Source organism: Morus notabilis, unplaced genomic scaffold, assembly GCF_000414095.1.
Source record: "Morus notabilis unplaced genomic scaffold, ASM41409v2 Scaffold1009, whole genome shotgun sequence".
NCBI classification, from domain to species: Eukaryota; Viridiplantae; Streptophyta; class Magnoliopsida; order Rosales; family Moraceae; genus Morus; species Morus notabilis.
Window position 1 is genome coordinate 604195 of NW_010357868.1, and position 22151 is coordinate 626345.

A 22151-nucleotide genomic window follows, 5' to 3' on the forward strand; every position below is an offset into this window, starting at 1 on the left:
CCGCCGTGCCCCGCCGCTGCTGCCGGCGGTGCTGTTCCAGCTTATAATTGCCACTGTTCGAGCTTCAATAATGGCCTCTTCTTCGCCGAGAATAGCCCCAAATCGCAATGCAAATTAACCTAGATAGTATTTGTTGATCATCATTGTTTCCGAAGATCAGGACGTACTTTTGTCCCACGAAAATCACGCACCTATTTTGCATGGACTGATAATATCAATAGTACGAGTATCGTTCTACCCAATAATGATGATAATCGACCGATCGAGAAAGTGGCGGCGCGTGACATTAACTTACTTTTGGCTAATCCAGAAAGCGGATACATTAGTGGAGAAATTAGGGATGTGGCAGGTTTTAGCTACTTTATATTTAACTAATGACCCATTCTCTCTCTTACTTCACCATCTGTGATCTCCAGCAAGATGAGAAGCGCCATTAGGGAGGCTCGATAACAAGGAAGATAGAGAAGAGAGAGTTAAAAGGTGAAACAAAGAAAAACTAAGGCCCTGTTCATTTCGCTGATTCGAGTTTAAAATTCGAGTTTTGCTACAGTAAAAAGCTCTTACAAACAATCACATCTAACTTTTTTGCTACAGTAAAAAACTCTCATATAAAATCACATATCAACTCGAATTAAAAACTCGAATCAGCGAACTAAACGGACCCAAATAAGAAAAGCCCAGGACCAAGAAATTAGACATTAAAGATCAATCAATATTTAACTAGTAAATCAATAATTTTTATCTGTAATTTAAATACTTATAATGGAGAATGAATGATTGATTTGGCCGTTAATCACAGATCACTAATGTTGATGTCCAGTGATTCAAAATGTTTGTACAAGTAAGAACATTAATAGAGTTATAGAGTTTGAGATGACTTATTTTCTAAAACTTAAGTTTACAGTACTATAGGTGGCCTATTAGTATATATCGATGAAGTAGTACATAAAATGATTAGTTATTATAAAAATATGTAAATGAAATAAGAAGAATATTATAAAAGTATAGAAATAAATGAATTGCACGTGTTATTCTAGATCGTTTAACAAAGGCGCATAATAATATTAAAAAAATAGACACGTTCTTCGCATTACAGATTATTTAATTCATTGCTCTGACCTCATCATGCAGATAGTCTGAGAATCCTCATACTATCTATCATGATCAGGAAAAAAAAAAAAAGAAAAATACGGGTTAATTTTATGAATGGTTCTTAAAATTTACATTCAATCTTAACTTAATTTTTGACTTTTTAAACGTCACACAGTTAATCATTGAAGTATTATTTTGTTCAAATGTCAGTCATTACATCAATTATGTGTTAAAATTTGATGAAATTTGTATAAATTAAAAATTAAAATTAGAAACAACTAAGATTTTTTTGAGAATATTTGTAGAAATGAACTTTTATTTTTTTGAATTGTTTTTGTCTCTAAATTTTATATGCGTTCAATTTTAGTCGTTAATTTTCACAAATTCCGTCAAATATTTATCACCAAGCTAATAAAAAGACTAAAATTAAAACAAAATAAAATTTCAGTGACCAACTGTATGACATTTTAAAAGTCATAAACTAAAGTAGAATTGACAGTAAACCTCATAAATCATTTGCGAGATTAACCCAAAACTACAAAAACAAAATCCCCTTGATCTTTCAGCAGCCACAACGGCCAAATCAACATATTTCTCTTCTTTTGAGCAATATATCTCAAAACTCATTTGACCCAAATATAATGAATAAATTATGATATTTCCATTTGTAAAAGATGTAATTGAAATATTTTTGAAACTTGGCTTTTCTGAGAGCAAGAAAAACAAAAGGAGATTATTAAGTTGAGCAAAGAAAAATAAGTGAGTAAAATTAGGTAAAGTAATTAATATCTTTAAACAAATTAATTATGGTTCGGACATCAAAGAACAATGATTCACTTGTTTCAAATTCAATTTTATATAATTTATCTTCCTCCATCTCTCCTTTTGCGGCTTTATCTTTTTTTAATTTAAAGGTTGAGTCAGCTTTGCCTTCAATATAAAGCAACAAAAGTATTCTCTTATATCATGACAAAGAGAAATTAATATAATATAGGTAGAGTATTTCAATTTAAAAAAAAAAAAAGAAAAATTCCTGCAACAAGCAAAAATTTACAAATTGAAGAACAATAAACAAAATAAATAAATAAATACCAAAATAGAATTATAATTTATTCCAAACATTTAAAAGACGTGATGAAATACTCTTGCCAATTCCCACCTGCCACGCCCGCCTGCCTGCACCAGTCCAATACAATCGAAGCTTCATAGAAACGACGAAATTATTATTTTATTAAAAATGGAATCAATATCACATCAATACATGTCGGTGTGTGTGTGTATATATATGCATATATCATCTGCGACAGAGACTTTCAAACCATCCAAAGCCATTGTTTTGTAATTCGCATTTCACAGATATCTTCTATTTTTATATTATAAACGAAAACATCATATTTCAGGCAAAACATGTCGAGTTTTTTCATTCCAAACTCCGCCGACATGGCTCTTCTGGAGTCCGTTCGCCAACACCTTCTAGACGACGATTGTGTCAATCCTCCGGCGACCTTTTTCGCCAATGTGGCTCCGGTACGCGAAGCTACTCGTATGACGGGGATAGAACAGTACCAAGAGGGAGCACGTGAGAGACACGCGCCGTCAGGAGGGGTGCATTTTAGGGGCGTGAGGCGGCGGCCGTGGGGGAAGTACGCGGCGGAGATTAGGGACCCGAAGAAGAACGGCGCAAGAGTGTGGCTTGGGACGTACGAGACGCAGGAGGATGCGGCTTTGGCTTACGACCGAGCCGCTTTCAAGATGCGTGGCTCCAAAGCCAAGCTCAATTTCCCTCACCTCATTGGATCGTCCCATGAGTTGGAGCTCGCGAGAGTGACTCCCAAGCGGCGCTCGCCGGAGACTTCGGCTTCGTCGGGCGACGGTGGATCGCCCAAGCGGAGGAAGAGTGGAAATGGCTTTGAGGTTGAGGCTAAAGTTGAGTTGGATGATGAAACGACTTGGTTAGGTTTTTGCCCGCATGAAACCATAAACGGTTGGAAGTGATTTGCTGTGAACGAATTGTACAAGTAACTGCTGCGTCTCTTTGACCATCAGTCACCGTCTAATGGATTATTCATTTATTTATTTATTCATTTTGCTCGAGTTTATCTTATCAATATCGGGCATGATTGTGAGATATCCGTCCACAAAGTCAGCTTAATCACATCAAAATTATATTAAAAGTAATATACATATATATGAATGAATTTTTATATAAACCAGTTTTTAATAATTACATTTTTATAAATAAAAATAATAACTCATTAATTAATAAATACTAAAGTAACCGTTAATACTACACTACATATACACACATATATATACTATCAATACTACAAATATACATAATTATATATATAACTTTGACACAACTTAATAGAGTTTTATTTTTCAAAAAATAAAATAAAATAAAATTGACTTTTCTCAATAAACCGGCTGCATAACAAATGCCTTTTTTAGAGAAAAGTCGTATAACAAATCTATTTGTCCTCTTCATAACATTTTCTTTTTCAAAATTTATTTATTTGGTCATTCTTTGTAGACATAAAGTCGATGTAAACATAGCGAAGAAAAATGAATGATTCCTCATGTAGACCTCGTAATATTAGCAACCGTGCCAACATTGCACAATATTCTGCTCATATATGAAAAAACCAACACTAAAATTCCAGAAAGATCTACATTTCAAAAGCTACTTTGATTGGAGCATAAAAAGGCGCAAAGGAATTAATAAGGTTTCAGTATAATACGTTCCAAAATGGAAGCCGCACCAACAAATCTGGGTTTCATCTTGACAACTCAATTGGGATAACAATGGCTACAAGACATCCTTACTAGAAAGAAAGAAAGAAAGAAAGAAAGAAAGAGCCTGAAGCAACAGAAGACAGGTTTAGTATCCGAGGAAGGAACGGCATTTTCTCCAACTGCAGAGATCAACGGCTATAGGATTAGGAATTCCATTGGCAAAAATCATGGCAAGTCGATCGAAAACCCATCTTCAGTCACATCGTCACATCTCTTATCCCTATTTTCACGAAATCGGATGCCGTCTCCTGCAGTTTTTATTTGTCAATCAAGCACGAATCATAAAGGAATTCACAAATTTTACGACATGGATAAAACTGCAAATTACAAAACAGGCATTGATGCTTTTCCCTGAGATTTGTGTCATGTGATCTGTCTTTCCACTGATTCAAGTGAACACGTCACTTAGTGTGATTAAATGAGAACTAAGATCTCTTATCAATATATATATATATATATATATATATGAGAACTAAGATCTGATCCAAAGCAATCAGTTTTTATTTAGTAAACAAATAAAATTATGAGTTGACCATCTGACGAAAGATGTTATATGGATATGAGTTGAGCATCGTTTGTTCATTTTCAGATTAGGGGTGGAATTACCTCTTTGGTCGGCTACGGTCTTCCTCGTAGTCCATCACTCCACCAGGTTCAGAGTAGATCTCCTCGTGCCCTCGGTAGTCAATGTCGGCCTGCTCATAGGGTGTAACTTCTGCCACAACGTAAGTAAGACACATCGACCAATATAACCCACATTTCAATATAAGACCCTCTATAGATGATGGAAGGGGGCTAGGGGTTGTTGTAAGATATTCAAAGTTCCAGCTAAGCTCACTATTTATAGTGGCAAAAAAGGCTAAGCAATATAGACGTGCTCGAACAGAAAGCAGGACGTCAGACGTCTTACTAGTTTCAAGTTATTTTGCCCTCAAAAACCTTAGGATTATGAAGCTTCCAAGAAAATCCACCCAGTTACAGTTCTAAACACTAACTATTAAATTTCCTAATTTTATTTCCTAGTCGGGAATTGTTAAATTTTGCCATTTTTCATTTGTCTAAGGGAATGGTTTTAGATCTTATTATCTCACTTTCATCCCAATCATAAAGTATACAGAAACGAGACAAAACCCCATGGAAAGTCCAACTCCACTTAAAACGATCCTGATTGTGCATAGCTTTTGAAAATAAAATTAGAAAACAACAAAGCATTGAGATCATATAACTGAATTCACGTCATTTAAGGAAATGATCAGTATTACGAGATATCAGGCCTTTATTAAAAAAACAAGAAGGCATTGATTCTATTTATTTTCCGCACAACAGTTTTTCCCTTTTTCAGCCTCTGCTTACTTGTGCTGCCTACTTTGATTTCATAATAATTGACCAAATAAAATCACTAATTTGGCTTATTATGGCCGTCTAGAGAATAGATTCAACGAACAAATATGCACATGCAGGTTATTTTAAGGCAACATTTCCATAAAAGATTTCTAGGCAATTAAAGAGATAAACTTGATTTACTGACCTTGAGGGAAAGGGACTTCTTTACTTCTTCCACCCTGTCTTCAACATCTTTTTTGTGCTTCTTGTCCAACTCACTCACATTATCAGCCCACTTTATCTTTTCTTGAATTGAAACAAGCAGATCGTCTGATGTAGCCAGCCTAGATTTTCATTCAAAGAAATACAGGAAACAGATGTCTGTCAGATATATTATCTCAAAAAGAAACCTCATAAACTATATAAATAGCCATAAGAGTACTTTATCACCACACCAATGTGCATAAATTTTCTAGATGCAACGTAACACATCCCTCTAGATCATAAATTCAAGTATTAAACTATCTATGAGAAAAAAAAAGAAAGAGAAAAAGGATAGAAAAGTAACGGTAAAGACCCCATGGCACGGCATCATCTTCATGAATAAAAAGTCGTCATTCATTCAAAGTTGTACATCCACAAAAATTTCCATCAAAATTTTCAGTCACATGCCAAACAAAAACAACTCTTGAATAGGAAGTTTTATCAAAACTTATATTGAAAGCAAAAATACGGGCGTTGGAGTATACCAATGCAAGTTTAACCAAAAATGTTACCAGTTTGACAGTGTTTGTATCATAGACCCAAGCTGTCCAGGTCTCAGATCTCTTCCTGCAGCAAATTGAACCTGCATGTCATAAGACAAAATAAATTAGACTTTTTGAAGGAATAATTAAACTGAGATAGAGGTCGGAAGGGAGAGAGAAGAGAAAAATATCAAAAAGAAATAGCAAAAGATCAAGGGTAATAATGTCATACCTCAAAGCATCTTCGAAGTTGGTCAAGCTTTCCTCTAACTATGCCCTGAAAAAAAAAAAAAAAAAATATATATATATATATATATATATTACGAGACATCAATTTAGGCCTTCAACAACTGATCTATCTTTCTCTCCATCTTAAAGTACCAAGAAAAGGAGAGACAGATTGATGCTTTGAAGCATCATCAAGCTTGTTATCCATATAGGTTCACGAAGTAGATTAGCGAAAATTGCAACCATAAAAAATTTCTCTCAACAGTTTGAAAACACGCTCCTTGAAGTTGGAAGAAAGATCCTCAGAATCAATAAAAACTTTTCCTTTCAATAGTTGAAGAAAAGAGAACTTACAACCCAACAAGAATTTATGCACACAGAGAAAGAGAGAGAGAACAAAAATACCAGCATCTTCACATAAAAGAAGAGTATAGTAGAAAATAAACACCACTAACAAATATAGAAAAGCTACAAACTGAAGAAGAAATATAGAACTTAGAAGAATACATACCGCGTACATGCACTCATTAATAAGGAAGTCCTCAAGTTCACGCACATTTATAACATCTAGTTCCTGCATTAGTTGATCATAGGGCAGCACCTGGAAGGCTCAAAAGAACTAGAAATATGAGAGAAGTTAAAAAGAAAATACACACACACACACATCTGTGACAGTATGAAACAGTTAAACAAGGGAAGAAAAGGGCTGAAAACCTAGTAATGTATTTCAGAAGAAAAAAAAAAAAAAAAAATTGTGTGTAAGGCATTGGATTGAATAGAAAAGGAGATCAGTCCACAAATGACAAATTCCTCAATCAGCAACCATCATGACTGAAACAGGGCATAAAGAGCAGTCTACAACACTCCAAGAGAACGAAGGTGGTCAAGTATTTGAGGAATGCAATACCTTGTTTGTCTCAGCCAGTGTAAGGACAGTAAGTTGCTTTAACTTCAACACTTGCTCAGGGGTCAATTGTAGAAGACGACCAGCATTTCCTATACAGGACATAGTTTAATTGTTTATAGGTGATGTCTTGAGACATTATTAACTCAGCCTAAATGAAGCAAAAATTACGTAATTTTAGGTACAATCTTACAATATCAGAAATTGTTAGAATTGGAATTTCAAACAACAATATGGGATAAAAACCAGACAGGGTTATGGATGCTTACTCTTGAAATCACTCCACGTGCCATGTGCGAATAGGCGAAGCACATCCAAGTACACGGAGTTTTCAGTACCTTCAAGCTATACAATTCAAAGGTCAGAAGAAACAAATACACAAAGTGAAGCGGATGAAGAGTAATTAATAACTCAACTTTGATTATAGAGAAAAAATACAGGGAAAAATCAGAAATTTGTATTAGATCAATGGACTTTCCAGTTTAGCATTCTAAATCATGAGAAACCCTTTCGTTGTCTAAACTAAAACGTAATATCAGTTACTTCAAGAAAAAAGAAAAATTACATAAGTTAAACCACTTTACTAATCAAATGATTTTCCCACATCTTATCATTATAACCCAAACTCCGCCTATACGGTGATTCGTATAGCCGGTCCTAAGCCCGGGTAAAAGAGGAAGGTTGCGGTAGGTTGACAGCCAGCGTAAAAATATGTCACTCTATATGGATTTCTCATTGACAGACTCTGTTGGGGCGTTCCATACGTGCGACAGACTATGCCGGACCCCGGGTATAGTGTTAAATAGGCAAGGGGGGTCCTTGCACATTTTCATGGACATGTGTGGGGGGAGAAGCTAGCTCATGCGCCATGTTGGGCCTCAGATATAGTGACAAATATGCAAGGGGGGTCCTTGCACATTCATGGACGTGTGCAAGAGGCAAAGCTAGCCCATGATAGTAAAATTCGTCTAGGCAGTTGGAATGTAGGTTCTTTAACCAATAAATCTATGTAGTTAGTAGATGTTATGCTGAGAAGAAGAATTAACATCGTATGCTTATAGGAAACCAAGTGGACGGGAGAGAAGGCAAAAGATATTGGAAACCTAGAACATAAGATGTGCTACACAGGTTGGGAAAGGAATTGCAATGGAGTTGGCATTCTAGTGGACAAAACTTTGAAGGATGAAGTGGTTGAGATTAAGCGATTAGGTGATAGAATCATTATGATCAAATTAGTGTTAGGGGAGAAGTTCATTTATGTAATTAGTGCTTATGCTCCACAAGTAGGATTGGATGAGGAAACTAAAACCAAGTTCTGGGACGACATAGATGACTTAGTGCATAGTATAGGTAAGGATAGAGAAAACTTCGAGAGGATTTACGGTGGTTTTGGTTTTGGGGCTCGGAACGAAGAAGGGAAATCTATTTTGGAATTTGCATTGAGACACAACTTTGTTATACCAACACATTCTTTAAGAAAAGAGATTCACATTTAATCACTTTTCAGAATGGGAGGAACTCGAGCTAAATAAGATTATTTTCTCACAAGGTACAGAGATCATTCTCTCAACAAGGATTGTATAGTAATTCCTGGAGAAGCGTTAGCCACCCAACATAAGTTAGTAACCCTAGATGTGAGCATTAGGCTTTACCATAGGACTAAGATAAATCACCTCCCACGAACTTGTTGGTGGCATTTAAAGGGAATAAAAAAATCGGCTTTTAAGGAGAAGTTATTAAAGGAAGTTGCTTGGTCATGCGAAGGTGATGCAAATACTATGTGGGAAACCGTTGCGAGTTGCATTTGAAAAGTGGCAAAGAAAGTACTAGGAGTATCTAGAAGTAAAGGTCCTCCGGGAAAGGAAACCTGGTGGTGGAGTGATGAAGTTCAAAATGCTACTAGGACCAAGAGGGATTTATATAGAGAGCTACCAAAGTGTAAGGATGATGAGACTTTTATTAAGTACAAAGAAGCGACGAAGGAAGCTAAGAGAGTAGTTAATAAGGCTCGTGCTACTTATTTGGATTAGGTGTATAGGAAACTTGGGACTAGAGAAGGAGAGAAGATATCTATAAACTAGCTCAGATAAGAGAAAGGAAGTGTCGGGACCTAAATCAAGTGAGATGTGTTAAGGATGATATAGACCAAGTTCTGACGAATGATGAAAATATTAGGGAGAGGTGGAAGTGTTACTTTGAGAAACTTTATAATGAAAATCATGCAATGGGGTTTGGCAATCTTACGTACCAAGGCAAACCAAATGTGATGTATACAAGAGGCATCCGAGTTTTGAAAATTAAAACTGCGTTACGAGATATGAAAATGGGGAAGGTATGTGGGCCAGATGATATCCCAATAGAAGTTTGGAAGGTGTTAGGAGAGGTTGGAATTAAGTGACTCACTAAGCTCTTTAACGAGATGCTAAAGAAGAAGCATATGCCCGATGCTTGGAGAAAAAGTATATTCTCGTTCCCATCTTCAAGAATAAAGGAGATGCGCTAAATTGTAACAACTATAAGGGCATAAAGCTGATAAGTCACACTATGAAGCTTTGGGAGAGAGTTATTAAAATAAGATTAAGGGCCACAACTATCATCTCAGGTAACCAATTTGAGTTCATGCCCGGTAGATCAACCATGGAGGCTATTTTTTTTTCCTTAGAATGCTTATTGAAAGGTATAAAATAGCTAAGAAAGATTTGCAGATGGTCTTCATAGATTTAGAAAAGGCATATGATAGAATACCGAGAGAAGTATTATGGTGGGTACTAGAGAAGAGAGGGGTGCATATGAGGTATATCAAGATAATAAAGGATATGTACGATGGAGCTGTCGCAAGTGTGAGAATTACTGGAGGCTACACGGAAGATTTTTCCATTCGGATTGGCCTTCATCAAGGTTCCGCTCTTAGTCCTTATCTTTTCACTATCGTGATGGACAAGCTGACAAGAGAAATTCAAGATGGGATTTCTTGGTGTATGCTTTTTGCAGACGATATAGTTATAGTTGATGAACATCGGGAGGGAATTAACCGTAAGTTAAAATTATGGAGACAGACTTTTGAGACGAAGGGATTTAAGTTAAGTAGAATGAAAACTGAGTACATGCATAGTAGGTTTAGTAATTTGAGAGATCAGAGTGATGGAATTTCTTTGAATGGTGTGGTGATTGGGGCTTCTAGAAAATTTAGGTACCTTGGGTCCATAGTGCAATGTGAAGGGGATATAGATGAGGATATTGGACATAGGATTAAGGTGGGGTGAGTTAAGTGGAAGATTGCCACGGGAGTTTTATGTGAAGGAAAATTCTATAAGACAGCAATTCGCCCAGTTATGTTATATGGTAGTGAATGTTGGGCCATTAAAAGACAACAAATATACAATATGAGTGTGACGGAGATGCGTATATTAAGATGGATGAGTGGCCATACGATGATGGATCGCATACGGAATGAAGTTATTCGTAGTAAAGTAGGTGTAGCACTAATAGAAGATAAAGTGCGGGAAAACCGTATGAGGTGGTACGGGCATGTACAACGTAGATCGTTAGATACACCTGTTTGTGCTTGGGAGAACATCCAAATACCTAGTACTAGAAGAGCGAGGGGTAGATCAAAAATTACTTGGGCTGACGTAGTTAGGCACGACTTTCGAAATCTAGGGCTTCAAGAGGGTCTCATGTTTAATAGAGCAGACTAAAAACGAGAAATTCATATAGCCGACTCCAATTAATTTGAGATTAAGACTTGTATTTGTTGTTGTTGTTATCATTATAACCCAGAAACAACATAAGTTACAAAATTTAAAAGAGCTGCCTTATTCCTCAAATGCTTCAGCTACATCTTATTACTGTACCCCACATCATGGCAACCACTGAATAGAAAGCCCGCAATAAAGGTAGAAATAGCATGAACTAATGAGGGCAGACCCAGTTATTTTTGAGTTTGCAGCATCCACTTATATAAGATTTTATTTTCTGAGCTAAAAAAATAATTCCACTTCTGAAAGTCAGTAAATGAGCAATAGACCAATATTCTTTCCTGGGAAATTTCAACACCTTTTTTTTCTTTTAAAAATATGCCATTATGTTTTAGGACAATCAAGGAAAAACGTACTGTTAGGAAGCATAAATTTATAGAGAAAAAAGAAAAAGATTCATTAGCTTTCTTTTCCCTAATATCGAATAAAGCAACAGAAAACTAAAGCTTAGTTTTTCCTAATTAACTAAATAAAGCACCAAACATGTAGAGAACTAGAAAATTGATTTTTTTGTTTTTAATGAATTCTGCCCTGGAATTGAGTAAACGATCAAAAGCCCTGCGTTCTTTTTTCCAGTTTTACTCGCATCAATTGTTAGGGCAATCAAAGTAGAACCACAGATTTACAGGAAAGAAATTAAACAATCTAAACATCACAAGCTTATATTTCCTCTAATTAAGCAAATTAATCAGTAAAAAATAAAAAACTTGACAAAAGTATAAATATCGGACTAAAATTCGAAAAATGGTGTTCCACAATTTCTGACAAGTAATAATCGAACTAAAGGATAAGAAAGCATTTTCAAGAAACACGAAAACCGTGATCCGAACCTGGAGAACAGCGGGAACGGCGAGAATCTCGGAGAAGGCGAAGAGCGAGGGGTGAGAGGTGGCGTCGGCGACGACGGCGGCGAGGGCGGAGCCGGAGAGAGCCGACGCCTGCTTCACGAACTGATCGATGAGCTCCGATTGCTTCTGCTCTATATCCATATCTCTTCAACCCAAAAAATCCCACACAAAAAAAAAAAGGAAATATGTGTTTGTGTGTGTAAATGAAATAGTGAAATTAGGACGGAAAATGGAGGTGGTAATTGCAGAGCATTTGAAGAAGGAGGAGAGAAATTAGGGTTTTGGAGAGGGGATTTTGGGGACGGAGATTGGGAGGGAAGGGAGGGAGGGAGGAACAACCACCGGTTTCGTCGTTACTCTACACACTACTCTCTCCTCTCAAGCAGCTTTTTGAGCAATTCGCTCTCTTGAAGAGAAAGGAAGGTGAAAATTAAAAATAAAAATAAAACGAAAAAAAATAAAAGATTTTAGCAATTGTACCCTTTTTAACGTAAAATTTATATCTTCCTCCTCCCAATTTGTCTTTTTTTTTCTTTTCTTTTTTTTTTTTTTTACTGAGAAAGTTATCTACCATTGGATTGTGTTTGTAATCACAAGATACAAGTTAGTCCTCAATGCTAAGGTGGTTAGATTTTTAAAGAATTTTTAATATTATTTTAAAACTTGAATCACTTGGGGTGTTGGGATGACAATTCATGATATGGTTTGAATTATGATTTGTGACTCGTTACAGTATTTTTTCTCACAAAAACACATGGAAACTGAGAATGATCATGATTCTAGATTCATTAACCAAACGTATAGTTTTACCACGAAAAATAGTTATTGTAATTTTATTCATTAATCTGATTACACACTGGTCCTCAACAAATCATAAGTAAATCACTGATAGATTGGTGTCCTATAAATTGTAAATTATTTTTAGTATTTGGTATATCTAAGATAAGTTTAAAGGAAAAAACGGCCATTTAACTTAAAAAATATATATATAATGATGTTAAAATCTAAGGCCTCGTTCGTTTCGCTGATTCGAGTTTAAAATTCGAGTTGAGATGTGATTGTATGTGAGAGTTTTTTACTGTAGCAAAAAAGTTAGATGTGATTGTTTATGAGAGCTTTTTACTGTAGCAAAGTTGAGATGTGATTGTATGTGAGAGTTTTTTACTGTAGCAAAAAAGTTAGATGTGATTGTTTATGAGAGCTTTTTACTGTAGCAAAATTCGAATTCTAAACTCGAATCAGCGAAACGAACGAAGCATAACTATCCACCTAACTTTCACAAAAGTTTAAAGGGCACAAGTACTTTAAAAATAATTTTTCTATTCAAAATTTTACCGTCGTTAAAAATTGAAGTGAATTGTTGTTGTTTTGTAAATTTAGGCCCCGTTCATTTCACCGATTCGAGTTTAGAATTCGAGTTTTGCTACAGTAAAAAGCTCTCAGAAACAGTCACATCTAACTTTTTTGCTACAATAAAAAACTCTTACACAAAATCACATCTCAACTCGAATTACAAACTCGAATCAGCGAAGTGAACGGGCCCTTAAAGATTTGTTCTTTTGCAACAAAATTCAGAAAAAATTTAAACTAAAATTACAACTTTATTCAAGTTTACGTTCTTTTAAGTTCTAAACTTTATTCAATTTTACTCAATTTTATTCAAGTTACAATTTCAACTTAAGTTACAACTTAAATTCAACTCAAAAACTACACTCAAATTACACTCAAATTACACTCCAAAAAACAGGCCCTATATTGTTAAAGAACAATTTTCAAAGGCAAAAATACCAAATCCGAGAAGGATGAAGGGACACTTATTATACAAGTGCTACGCAGTAATACGTGGTGACGGGGGAGCCCCTCAATGATCCGTCAACTGAGCAAATCTCCGTAGTTATAGAGGGGCGTGTTTTACGATCTTTCCATTTGTGCACTGCATTAACGACATTTCGTGTCGTTTTTATTAACTACATGTCGTTTTCTTTGAAATTTCCATAATAATTATTTCATGTCGTTCTAAAAGATCAAGAGAACACTTTTTGCTGTCGTGCAAGAAAATGATGTCGTATGCAATATTGCTTTCATGTGGTCTGTCGTTTAGCATGAAAGCAGAAGTGGTAATAAAAGGCGCGTCCTTCTGGCTTAAAACCCTGTAGTTGTTTGCGAGTTTATGTCGTTTTGTTAAAATACCCGCCACATATGTCTTTTTTTAATTTTCCCCTAACGATTGTCGTTTATAAGAGAACGACAAGTCGTATTTCCCTATAGTTTGGGGGTTTTTTTTTCCCTCTCTTTGAGTTTTCATTATAGCACCAAATAAAGAATAATATTTAAGAATAATAAAACTTTTGATTTTTTTCACTTTCATACAAGTAATTAAAACAAAAGATTATTATAATTACTGATAACCATAAAAAACACCGTCAAAAATCATGTTATTTATAAAATACTCTTTTATTAGTACTAATTTTATTCATATATTTATTCTTAAAAAAGAGACTTCTTTCCTCTTCTTTTTCCTCTTTTTCATGTTTTTTTTCTTGATTTATTTTTTTAATTTTCATTTGTCACCCTCCCTAACGTCAACTAGAAGAAAAGGAGAGTTTTTTTTTTTTTTTTTCCTCTCATTTTTCTTTTGGATGAAAAATAGAAAGAAGTGTTTCCCTAATAATTTTTTTTATCGGTGAGACTTTTCTGACCATCGAATATAGTCAAATTCATATTAGATTGAAAATGTTGATGATCGGTGATTCATTTCTTCTGATCCAATCAGATATTAAAAAAAAATAATAATAAATAAATAAATAAAAGAGGACAGCGAGAAGAAGTCCCCGAATATTATTCCCTCTCTGTGTGTTGTGTTTCTCAGCAACAAAAACAAAAGTAGTTCTAATGGCGGACACGGTGGCTGATTCCCGCAGCAACAGAGCAGCTGTTCAAGCCACCAACGACGACGCTTCTGCTAGCAAATTGTTCGTCTTCTTACTCCTTTTTTCTTAATCGTTTTGTTTGGTTTCCGCGAAAAATCACAACTTTCTGAAAATTTTGATTCCAATTTCCTTTTTTTAATAATACTGACTTTGCATCTGCTTGGTTAAAAACCCAAAAGGTCGTGCATAAAAAAGGGATACATGAAGGATGACTATATCCATTTATTTGTGAGAAGACCCGTCAGAAGATCGCCCATAATCAACCGCGGTACGATGTTAGTTTTACATTCCATTTCGATCACAACAACAATTGTTTCTGTTTATTCTCTTCAAATTTCTTAATTTTTGGAGTGGGAATGAAAAATGAATCGTTAGGTTACTTTGCCCGCTGGGCTGCTCTTCGGAAGCTTCTGCTTCAGTTTCTAGAAACTGATATGAATGGGAATCAAACGAAGAAGCAGATATTATCACTTGGAGCTGGTTTTGATACCACTTATTTTCAACTGCAGGTGTGTCCCTGAGTCTTTTTTTTTTTTTCGGATTTTCTGACTTATTTTTTTGTGCTTGATTTGGTATACATAAGGATTTCATTTTGTTTTGTTTATTTTGTTGTGAAAGCATATATCTTTTATGTTGTTCATTTACTCGGTACCGGGTGAAATTCCATATTCAACCCGGCATTCTTGAGAATTGCGAATAATATATTCTTAGATTATATGTCAATACCTTTAAGATCCCGTTACTCTACTACATTTTAATTGACTTAATTGCCATAAAGTTAGACAAGATGAAGGTCAGTCTTAGTGTCTAATTTTAATTGAATCTCGCATCAGATATTCACTTGTTAAGGTTGCGATCTAAGGGGTTACTATCGTAATTCCAAAGAATGCAAAATTGAATATTGTTGCATTTCACTTGAACCCAGGGGAGGATTTTGCAGTTTTCCATATAACCAATACCTTGAGCTTTATGGGTTTTAGTTGTAAATAACATCTTTGAATTTTTGGTTCTATAAGGTAGTGTTTGAACAAGGTTTTTATTTTAACTCTCGTTTCAATGACAATGTAGATTTATGTTGTATATTTTCTTGTATAATTTTTCTTTCACAGGATGAGGGGAAAGCTCCGCATTTGTATGTCGAAGTAGATTTTAAGGAGGTGAGAGCTTGAAACCCCCATTACCATCCCATATGTTTTTGTTAGCAAATGAACTTCCTACTCTCTTTTTTTTTTTTGGCATTCGGAGCAGTTTTTTTTTTTTTTTTTTTTTTTCATTCAAATGAGCTTCAAAACTCACAAGGGTAAATTTTTTTTATGAGAGATTCTTTTGTTAACTGATTGTGCCTCTTAGAGCAACTGGCACATTTTCTGATTGTTCTTAAACGAGGGAGAAATCTTGGTATTCTAACTTTATCACTTATATTTGCAAAATGTTTTTAATTTTGTTAGGTGACTAGTAAGAAAGCTGCAAAAATTGAGACTTCCAGTCAATTGAGGGACAAAATTAGTCCAACAGCATCAGTTTCACGAGGTAGATGATCTTGTTTTCACATTGTAATGGACACCAACTTGCGCTCATAGTAGTTAGCTGGAATTTATTTCTCATGTTTAGCTTTCCTTTCTTTTGTTATGTTATTCACGTTAGGAACTAAAAAAAAAATGAGAGTTTAAAGCTAGAGTGCTGGATTATAAACTTCCTATATTTTTGTTTCTGATCTTTTCAGAGAAAGGGGAAGTGCTCAGCGATCACTATAAGTTACTCCCTGTGGATTTGTGCAACATAAACAACTTAAACGACATCATAATGTTGGCTGATATGGATCCCAGGTATGTGGTTAGAGTCAATAATTAGGACAAAAGGGGAGACATAGGGTATAAACATATATTGGTATTTCGTGGAAGGCCAAGATGGTCATGCCAGGTGGCCTTTTGCCGATCTTTTTGTTTACTCTTTGCCATGTTGGATGTTGGAAATCTCCCTCCCTAGAGCCAAAAATATTGTTATCTGCGTTCTGTGTTCATCTCCATAGAGGGTGAAATTTCCTAATTCTAATAATTTTATCAGCCTGCCAACATTTATAATTGCAGAGTGCGTTCTGATATACTTGGATCCAGATTCAAGTAGTGCTGTAGTTGGTTGGGCATCAAAAACATTCTCAACGGCAGTCTTTTTCTTATATGAGCAGGTTAGATGTCTTGCCGAAGTTCAAATCTAAAGTTTTCTGTTTCTTCTTTTGCCTGTATTGCTTGTCCTGGAATTCTACTGACCTTCCTGACTTCTTTGAGTTATGATTATTGAAAATTCTCAAGATCATTTGCTGAAGTTTACAATCTAATTTTCCTCTTTTTTACATCTTATTTAAACAGATTCATCCGGAAGATGCTTTTGGGCAGCAAATGATTAAGAACTTGGAGGTCTGTTTCTTTTGTTTTCTTTCCTTTTCCTTTTTTTTTTTTATTCTGTCAATTGTTTCTTTTATCATTATCACTGTTTAATCCCCATTTAGTAGTTTTTGTTTTGGATTCAGCTGTTGCTACTTTGATTCTTAAAGACTATTCTTTTTGTTATTGGCGCTAATCATCTTCTTTTCTCTTCAAATTCAGAGTCGTGGCTGTGGACTATTGGGTATATACGCTACACCAACATTACATGCAAAGGAAAAACTTTTTCTTGACCAAGGATGGCAGGTAGGTGTTTAGTTATTTCAGCTTCTGGGAATATTTTTCTCTCTTTATTTTCATTTTTCACTTTCTGAAAATTTACCTGTTTTTAATAAGACTGAAAATTTACCTGTTTTTAATAAGACTGAAAATTTCTCGTCTTTTCATTGTTTATTTTTATATCTTCTTGAGATAATTCTCTTTTTTACATGATAGTTTTTTAATTATTTTCTACATTATGTGGGGTCTCAGAGAGCTATTGCCTGGGATATGCTAAGAGTTTATACTGATTTTATTGAAGCTCAGGAAAGACGCAGGTATGTACTTTATACCTGTAAAATCTTGGGAAACTTATGAGTTGCTTATTCATCTGTTCATTATCATGCTTGACTTTTGGTGCTCATGTTTGATAAAGTTCTTAGGTCTGTCTGGCTTATATTTCATTTTAGTCATAATGTTATCCTTAGGAATTTATTCATTTATTTATCTAGTACTTTGTAATATAAAAGTTCTTATCTTCCAAGATTGATTGATAGCTATCTCCTATGGCTTTGAAATATATCATTTTGATTTCAACCTGATCACTTAAGGGCTGGGGACTTGCTGAAACAAGTTTAGATGATCCATCACAGTTCACACTGTGTAGTTGTCTGAATGTTTGAAATCCGTTTTTGAGAGCAAGTTTGCATATGTAATTCGTTGCGCTTTGTCTAAAGCATACTTTTTTATCCTTCCGAGAAGATAGAAATGAAGCCTCTGAAACGATAACAGATATTGGAATTAGATAGCGAATTTTGGAATAGTGTAAGGGAGCACACTTGCTGCCTCTCTGGGTTCTCCTTTTTGAGAAAAGAACAAAGCTTTGGAAGACTCTTTTTACCTGATGATTCTTGTTGCATCGAATACTTATAGAAAGACTATCTACTTGGAATATTGTGGTACCGCCACTCCTTAAAGCTCTAAAGTTTCTTGTTCAGTGATATAAAGCTCTATGTCCTCTGTGATTCTCTGCGCATCTTTTCGCCCTTGCCTCACAATTGTTTTCTATTGTTTCGGCAAGATTCTAATCTGGGATGTCTCTTTTTTATCAGGATCGAGCGGCTGGAACTTTTTGATGAATTTGAAGAATGGCACATGATGCAGGCAAGTCAAACCCCTCCATTTCTGTTGCAAAAACAAAAATTTAAGCGAGAATTCTTAATTAAATCAATTTGAGATATACTTTGAGAAGGTCGGCCTGGATACTGAGCTTCAATTTCCTGACGTGTGCGCTATGCATGTGCATGTGGATGTACATACACGCATGATATGAGTCATACCATTATCACCACTATGATTCTTATGTGTGCCAGAGCATTGGTCCATCAGGTAGTAGGGCGGGTCGTGTGACCTATATTGCTGTCATGTCAAGTAATAGTATATATATTATGTGGATGTATGTGTATACTATACATGCACATACATGCATTTTATAGTACACGCATATCCTGTGCATGTCATAGGATAATATTTATATTATCCCGTAAAGATGGGTAAAAAAGACAATTCATTTATGTATATATATGTCTATGTATGTAGTCTAGAGGGATTGTGGGGAGGAGGATGGAGGCTTTTCAAAAAGCGTGTGATAAGGTTTGATGGGTCATAATCGTTAGCGTCAATTTTTTGTTGATTTTTGGTTTGGACTGCTGGTTTTCAGGAGCACTACTGCGTGGCTTATGCAATCAACGATGCCATGGTATGTCCTTATGTGCCTGAATTCTTTGCTCTCTCTTTTGCCAAGTTGGTTTGCCATGTGATCCCCACAGCTTCAGTTTTTTTTTTTTTTTCTTTTTCAAAAAAAAAAAAAAAAAAACTGCTATGCCTTTTTGGATGAGATTGTTTCGTTTTGCTAATACCAAAAAGAATAGGAAAAAAGAAAAAAGAGAGGAAGATTTTAGAATATACCAACTTTTCGTTCATGCTCATCTGTTATCACATCATCTTGATGTGTTCTACTCTTTCTTTTTCTTTTTAATCATTTTCTTCTTTAAGATTCTTCAACTTAGCTCAAAAGTATCTGATATCTTTTGATATTATACAATGTTTCTACCGTCTCACAGGTGAAATATATTGGGAGAGTTCTTTTGTAGGGTACCCAAAAAAAATTACTCAATCGGTAATCGGTACTGCGCTATTTCTGAATGTCAAGTCAGATTAATGTCTTATCAAAACAAAAGAAAAAAATCTGAAATTTAATAGAATTTGACTAAAATCGAACAGTCCTCAACTGCGTCATATCGATACTGTGACGCATATTTCTCGAACATATTAATATCCAATCTTGATATTTTAATGGGATTGCTTACTTTATGTTTATTTTTCTTTAGGATGAGATATTGTTTGCTCATTTGGTCCCAAAAGGATAGAGCTTGGGAATTGACACAACCCATTTTGGCCTTTTTTTTTTCTAAATAATAATAATGGTATTCAAACTTTCAGGGTCTGTTTGGGGATTTCGGTTTTCCCATCAGCCGCAGCAGCAGCAGCAGCACGTGGCCAAATCCTTCATCAGCTTAGCCATGAGAATTGAGAGCACGCCAGCTTTGCTTGCGTATGCTCAACTCAAGGTGTTCGTTCTATTGACAAGTAATTTGGTTTCAACACTTGGTTTTGATTTTTACACGTGCGACTGACACGTGCAACCCCAGCCCCCAGTTGGCCTTCTTGACAAGGGTCTCTGAACTACTAGTTAAAGTCTCCACATAAAAATGATGACATGAGTAAATTGAATCCTTTTTTGTGTGTATTGTTTTGTTTGACTTGCGAAGAAAAATATACCCTTTTTCTTCCTTTCCTTTTCTTTAATTTTCTTTCTGTGCTAGCTGTTTGGCAACGAAAATGTGGTGTGTCCCACACAGCTGACAGCACCCAAAGTGGGTAGTTCGTATTTTAGATTGTGGGCTCGAGTATATATATTTGTGATCCTTTCTTTTTTTCATCTCTGGGACGTTCTCTCCTTTTTTTTAAATAGGGTTGTTCTTTATTTTGCAACTTAAAATTTATCTGTTTTGTATATTTTTTTAATTTAATTTAATTTTAATTAGACTTAACGATTAAAAAATAAAAAACACTAATATTTTTAGAAAGAAATGAATATTAAAGAAACTCCCTTAATCTTTTGATTGTGGTTTCTTGGTCATTTTTCTCCAAAAGAATTTTTTTAGTAGACAACAAAAAGAAAGTTTATTGATATTGTATAGTTTTGAATTCTCAAATTTTTATTTAACTTTGGATAAATACTATTTTTTTTTTTTTTTTTTTTAGTTTCGACATGATATCTAATCCTTTTAGCCTTTTCCCTTTTAGTTTTGATCAAACTGCGATTGCCCATTGGCCTGGAATATGCTGTCAGAGTCAATCCCAAATTCGTTTCCTTTTTGTTGTTCTCTTCTTCCTTTATCTTCTTTCTTTCAACGTACTATCATTAGTTTGGTTGAAGTGTTGGAAGCAAAAATAAGAGAATAAATATGATTTTTTTCTTTCTTTCTTGTTGGGTTGTGGTAATAAAATACAAGGCAAAAGATACGCAAAGCAAGCGTTAGAACAGAAGAGATCGAACTTGTGTGAATGAGGATGAGGTCGAGCCTTGTCAGCGCCAGGTGAATACAATGAAACACTCCTTCGAAAGTGAAAAGAAACATATATTTAAGGGTGAAAAGAAACATATATTTAAGGGTGAAATCGAAAGGTGAAGGTCGCATTAGTATTAATAGACGGTTTTTTATCGGGTGGAGTTTCTATTGATAGTGCGTGTTCCTTAAAGTTAGATTTATCAAAAATAGGATTGAAATGAAAAAGCATGTAAAATTAATAGAATCTGATGTAAATATGACAAGTATAAAATAGATTCTTGCCGATGGGGTATTTTTTTTCCTCATACCTTATTCTAAAATTTCCTTCATTAAAATTGGGGTTTGGCAAATTTTGGTACGTCTTTTCAAGGTCTACCAAAAGTCCATCTTTACATTGCAAGACGTTGCATAATTAAATACCGTATACATCATATCCTACCAATGTACACGTTTTTCCTTGACTCATTATGATGTTGCGTTGGGGTCACGTCCAATGAGACCCATTGTATATGCTAAAGGGGGTATTTTTGGTCCCATTTGCCATTAAAAAAATAAAAGAAAAGAAAAGAAAAATACGTGGAAATGACGAATTTTTTAATAATTGGAAAGGAAATCATGGACTTTCATGGGTAGGTATTGAACAAGCGGGGACCCACTTCAAGTGGCTTTTTAGGAAGAAAACAGTTGCATCATTTTCTTTTGATGGACTATCAACATCTTCTATTTTCTTTCCACTTTTTCAAGAGATGGAGAATTTTGCACTGGAGAGTTCGAAACAAGTAAATTAACATCAAATGATGGAAGATATATTATAGTTTGAAACAATTCACTAACGAATTAAAGAAAGGTAACGATTTTGTAGTAAGGTACAAAAAAAAATTATATCACATCATAATCATATTAAAACAATACAAAAAAAAAAAATATCTCATCCAAAATTAACCGAGCTTTATAAAGATTTACATCTAAAATTACACACTAAGGATGGAGTAAATTTGTATACCCTACCATATAATTCTCGCACCAAAGAATTTGAAAAATGTTAGAATTTTCAGCCGTTAGATCTATATTAATAACTGCTTATTATGTATATTTTTTTTAATCTGATTTGATTTAATTTAAATCTAACGGTTATAAACTAACTCTACGAGTCAACCAGAAGGTCCTTAAAACAATAGAAAAAAAAAAAAGAAAGTGTCCCCATGCCAAAATTAAACACCACGAATGAAAACTTTACCACACAATTCTCACG

General features: G+C 34.8%; 3 protein-coding genes across 5 annotated transcripts; 2 read left to right on the forward strand and 1 right to left on the reverse strand.

Annotated features, from left to right (window-relative positions):
• The first annotated feature begins 2340 nt into the window (after window positions 1-2340).
• Window positions 2341-3142, forward strand: LOC21404690 (ethylene-responsive transcription factor 13). Its single transcript, XM_010091017.2, has one exon. The coding sequence runs from the start codon at window positions 2500-2502 to the stop codon at window positions 3085-3087; it is 588 nt and encodes a 195-aa protein (XP_010089319.1). The 5' UTR covers window positions 2341-2499; the 3' UTR covers window positions 3088-3142.
• A 503-nt stretch (window positions 3143-3645) lies between these two features.
• LOC21404691 (COP9 signalosome complex subunit 7) lies at window positions 3646-12138 on the reverse strand. Of its 3 annotated transcripts, none has more exons than XM_010091018.2 (9): window positions 11678-12138; window positions 7359-7434; window positions 7093-7181; window positions 6697-6786; window positions 6190-6234; window positions 5988-6058; window positions 5417-5555; window positions 4495-4583; window positions 3646-4136 (listed from the first exon to the last, which is right to left on the reverse strand). In XM_010091018.2, exons 1-9 carry the CDS (start codon window positions 11834-11836, stop codon window positions 4115-4117), a joined length of 780 nt encoding a protein of 259 aa, XP_010089320.2. In that variant the 5' UTR covers window positions 11837-12138; the 3' UTR covers window positions 3646-4114. The 3 variants fall into 3 exon arrangements, with proteins under 3 accessions (XP_010089320.2, XP_024032766.1, XP_024032763.1); XM_024176998.1 differs by having other exon boundaries at window positions 4495-4600; XM_024176995.1 differs by having other exon boundaries at window positions 4495-4603.
• Window positions 12139-14509: 2371 nt separating this feature from the next.
• LOC21404692 (tRNA wybutosine-synthesizing protein 4) lies at window positions 14510-20223 on the forward strand. The gene is made up of 13 exons (XM_024177141.1): window positions 14510-14667; window positions 14805-14893; window positions 15001-15134; window positions 15735-15782; window positions 16074-16155; window positions 16349-16451; window positions 16690-16810; window positions 16992-17039; window positions 17229-17312; window positions 17538-17602; window positions 18377-18428; window positions 18985-19023; window positions 19767-20223. Exons 1-13 carry the CDS (start codon window positions 14588-14590, stop codon window positions 19842-19844), a joined length of 1023 nt encoding a protein of 340 aa, XP_024032909.1. The 5' UTR covers window positions 14510-14587; the 3' UTR covers window positions 19845-20223.
• Window positions 20224-22151: the final 1928 nt, after the last annotated feature.

Bases quoted from the DNA above. Each gene is read 5' to 3' on its own strand.
- LOC21404690 (XM_010091017.2), top strand. From the start codon at position 2,500: ATGTCGAGTTTTTTCATTCCAAACTCCGCCGACATGGCTCTTCTGGAG.
- LOC21404691 (XM_010091018.2), bottom strand. From the start codon at position 11,836: ATGGATATAGAGCAGAAGCAATCGGAGCTCATCGATCAGTTCGTGAAG. The intron at 6,059-6,189 runs GTATGACATTAT...TATGACATGCAG, and splicing joins AACTTCGAAGATGCTTTGAG to GTTCAATTTGCTGCAGGAAG. The intron at 4,584-5,416 runs GTCAGTAAATCA...CCCTATGAGCAG, and splicing joins AGAAGTCCCTTTCCCTCAAG to GCCGACATTGACTACCGAGG.
- LOC21404692 (XM_024177141.1), top strand. From the start codon at position 14,588: ATGGCGGACACGGTGGCTGATTCCCGCAGCAACAGAGCAGCTGTTCAA. The intron at 15,783-16,073 runs GTGAGAGCTTGA...TAATTTTGTTAG, and splicing joins TCGAAGTAGATTTTAAGGAG to GTGACTAGTAAGAAAGCTGC. The intron at 17,313-17,537 runs GTAGGTGTTTAG...GTGGGGTCTCAG, and splicing joins TTCTTGACCAAGGATGGCAG to AGAGCTATTGCCTGGGATAT.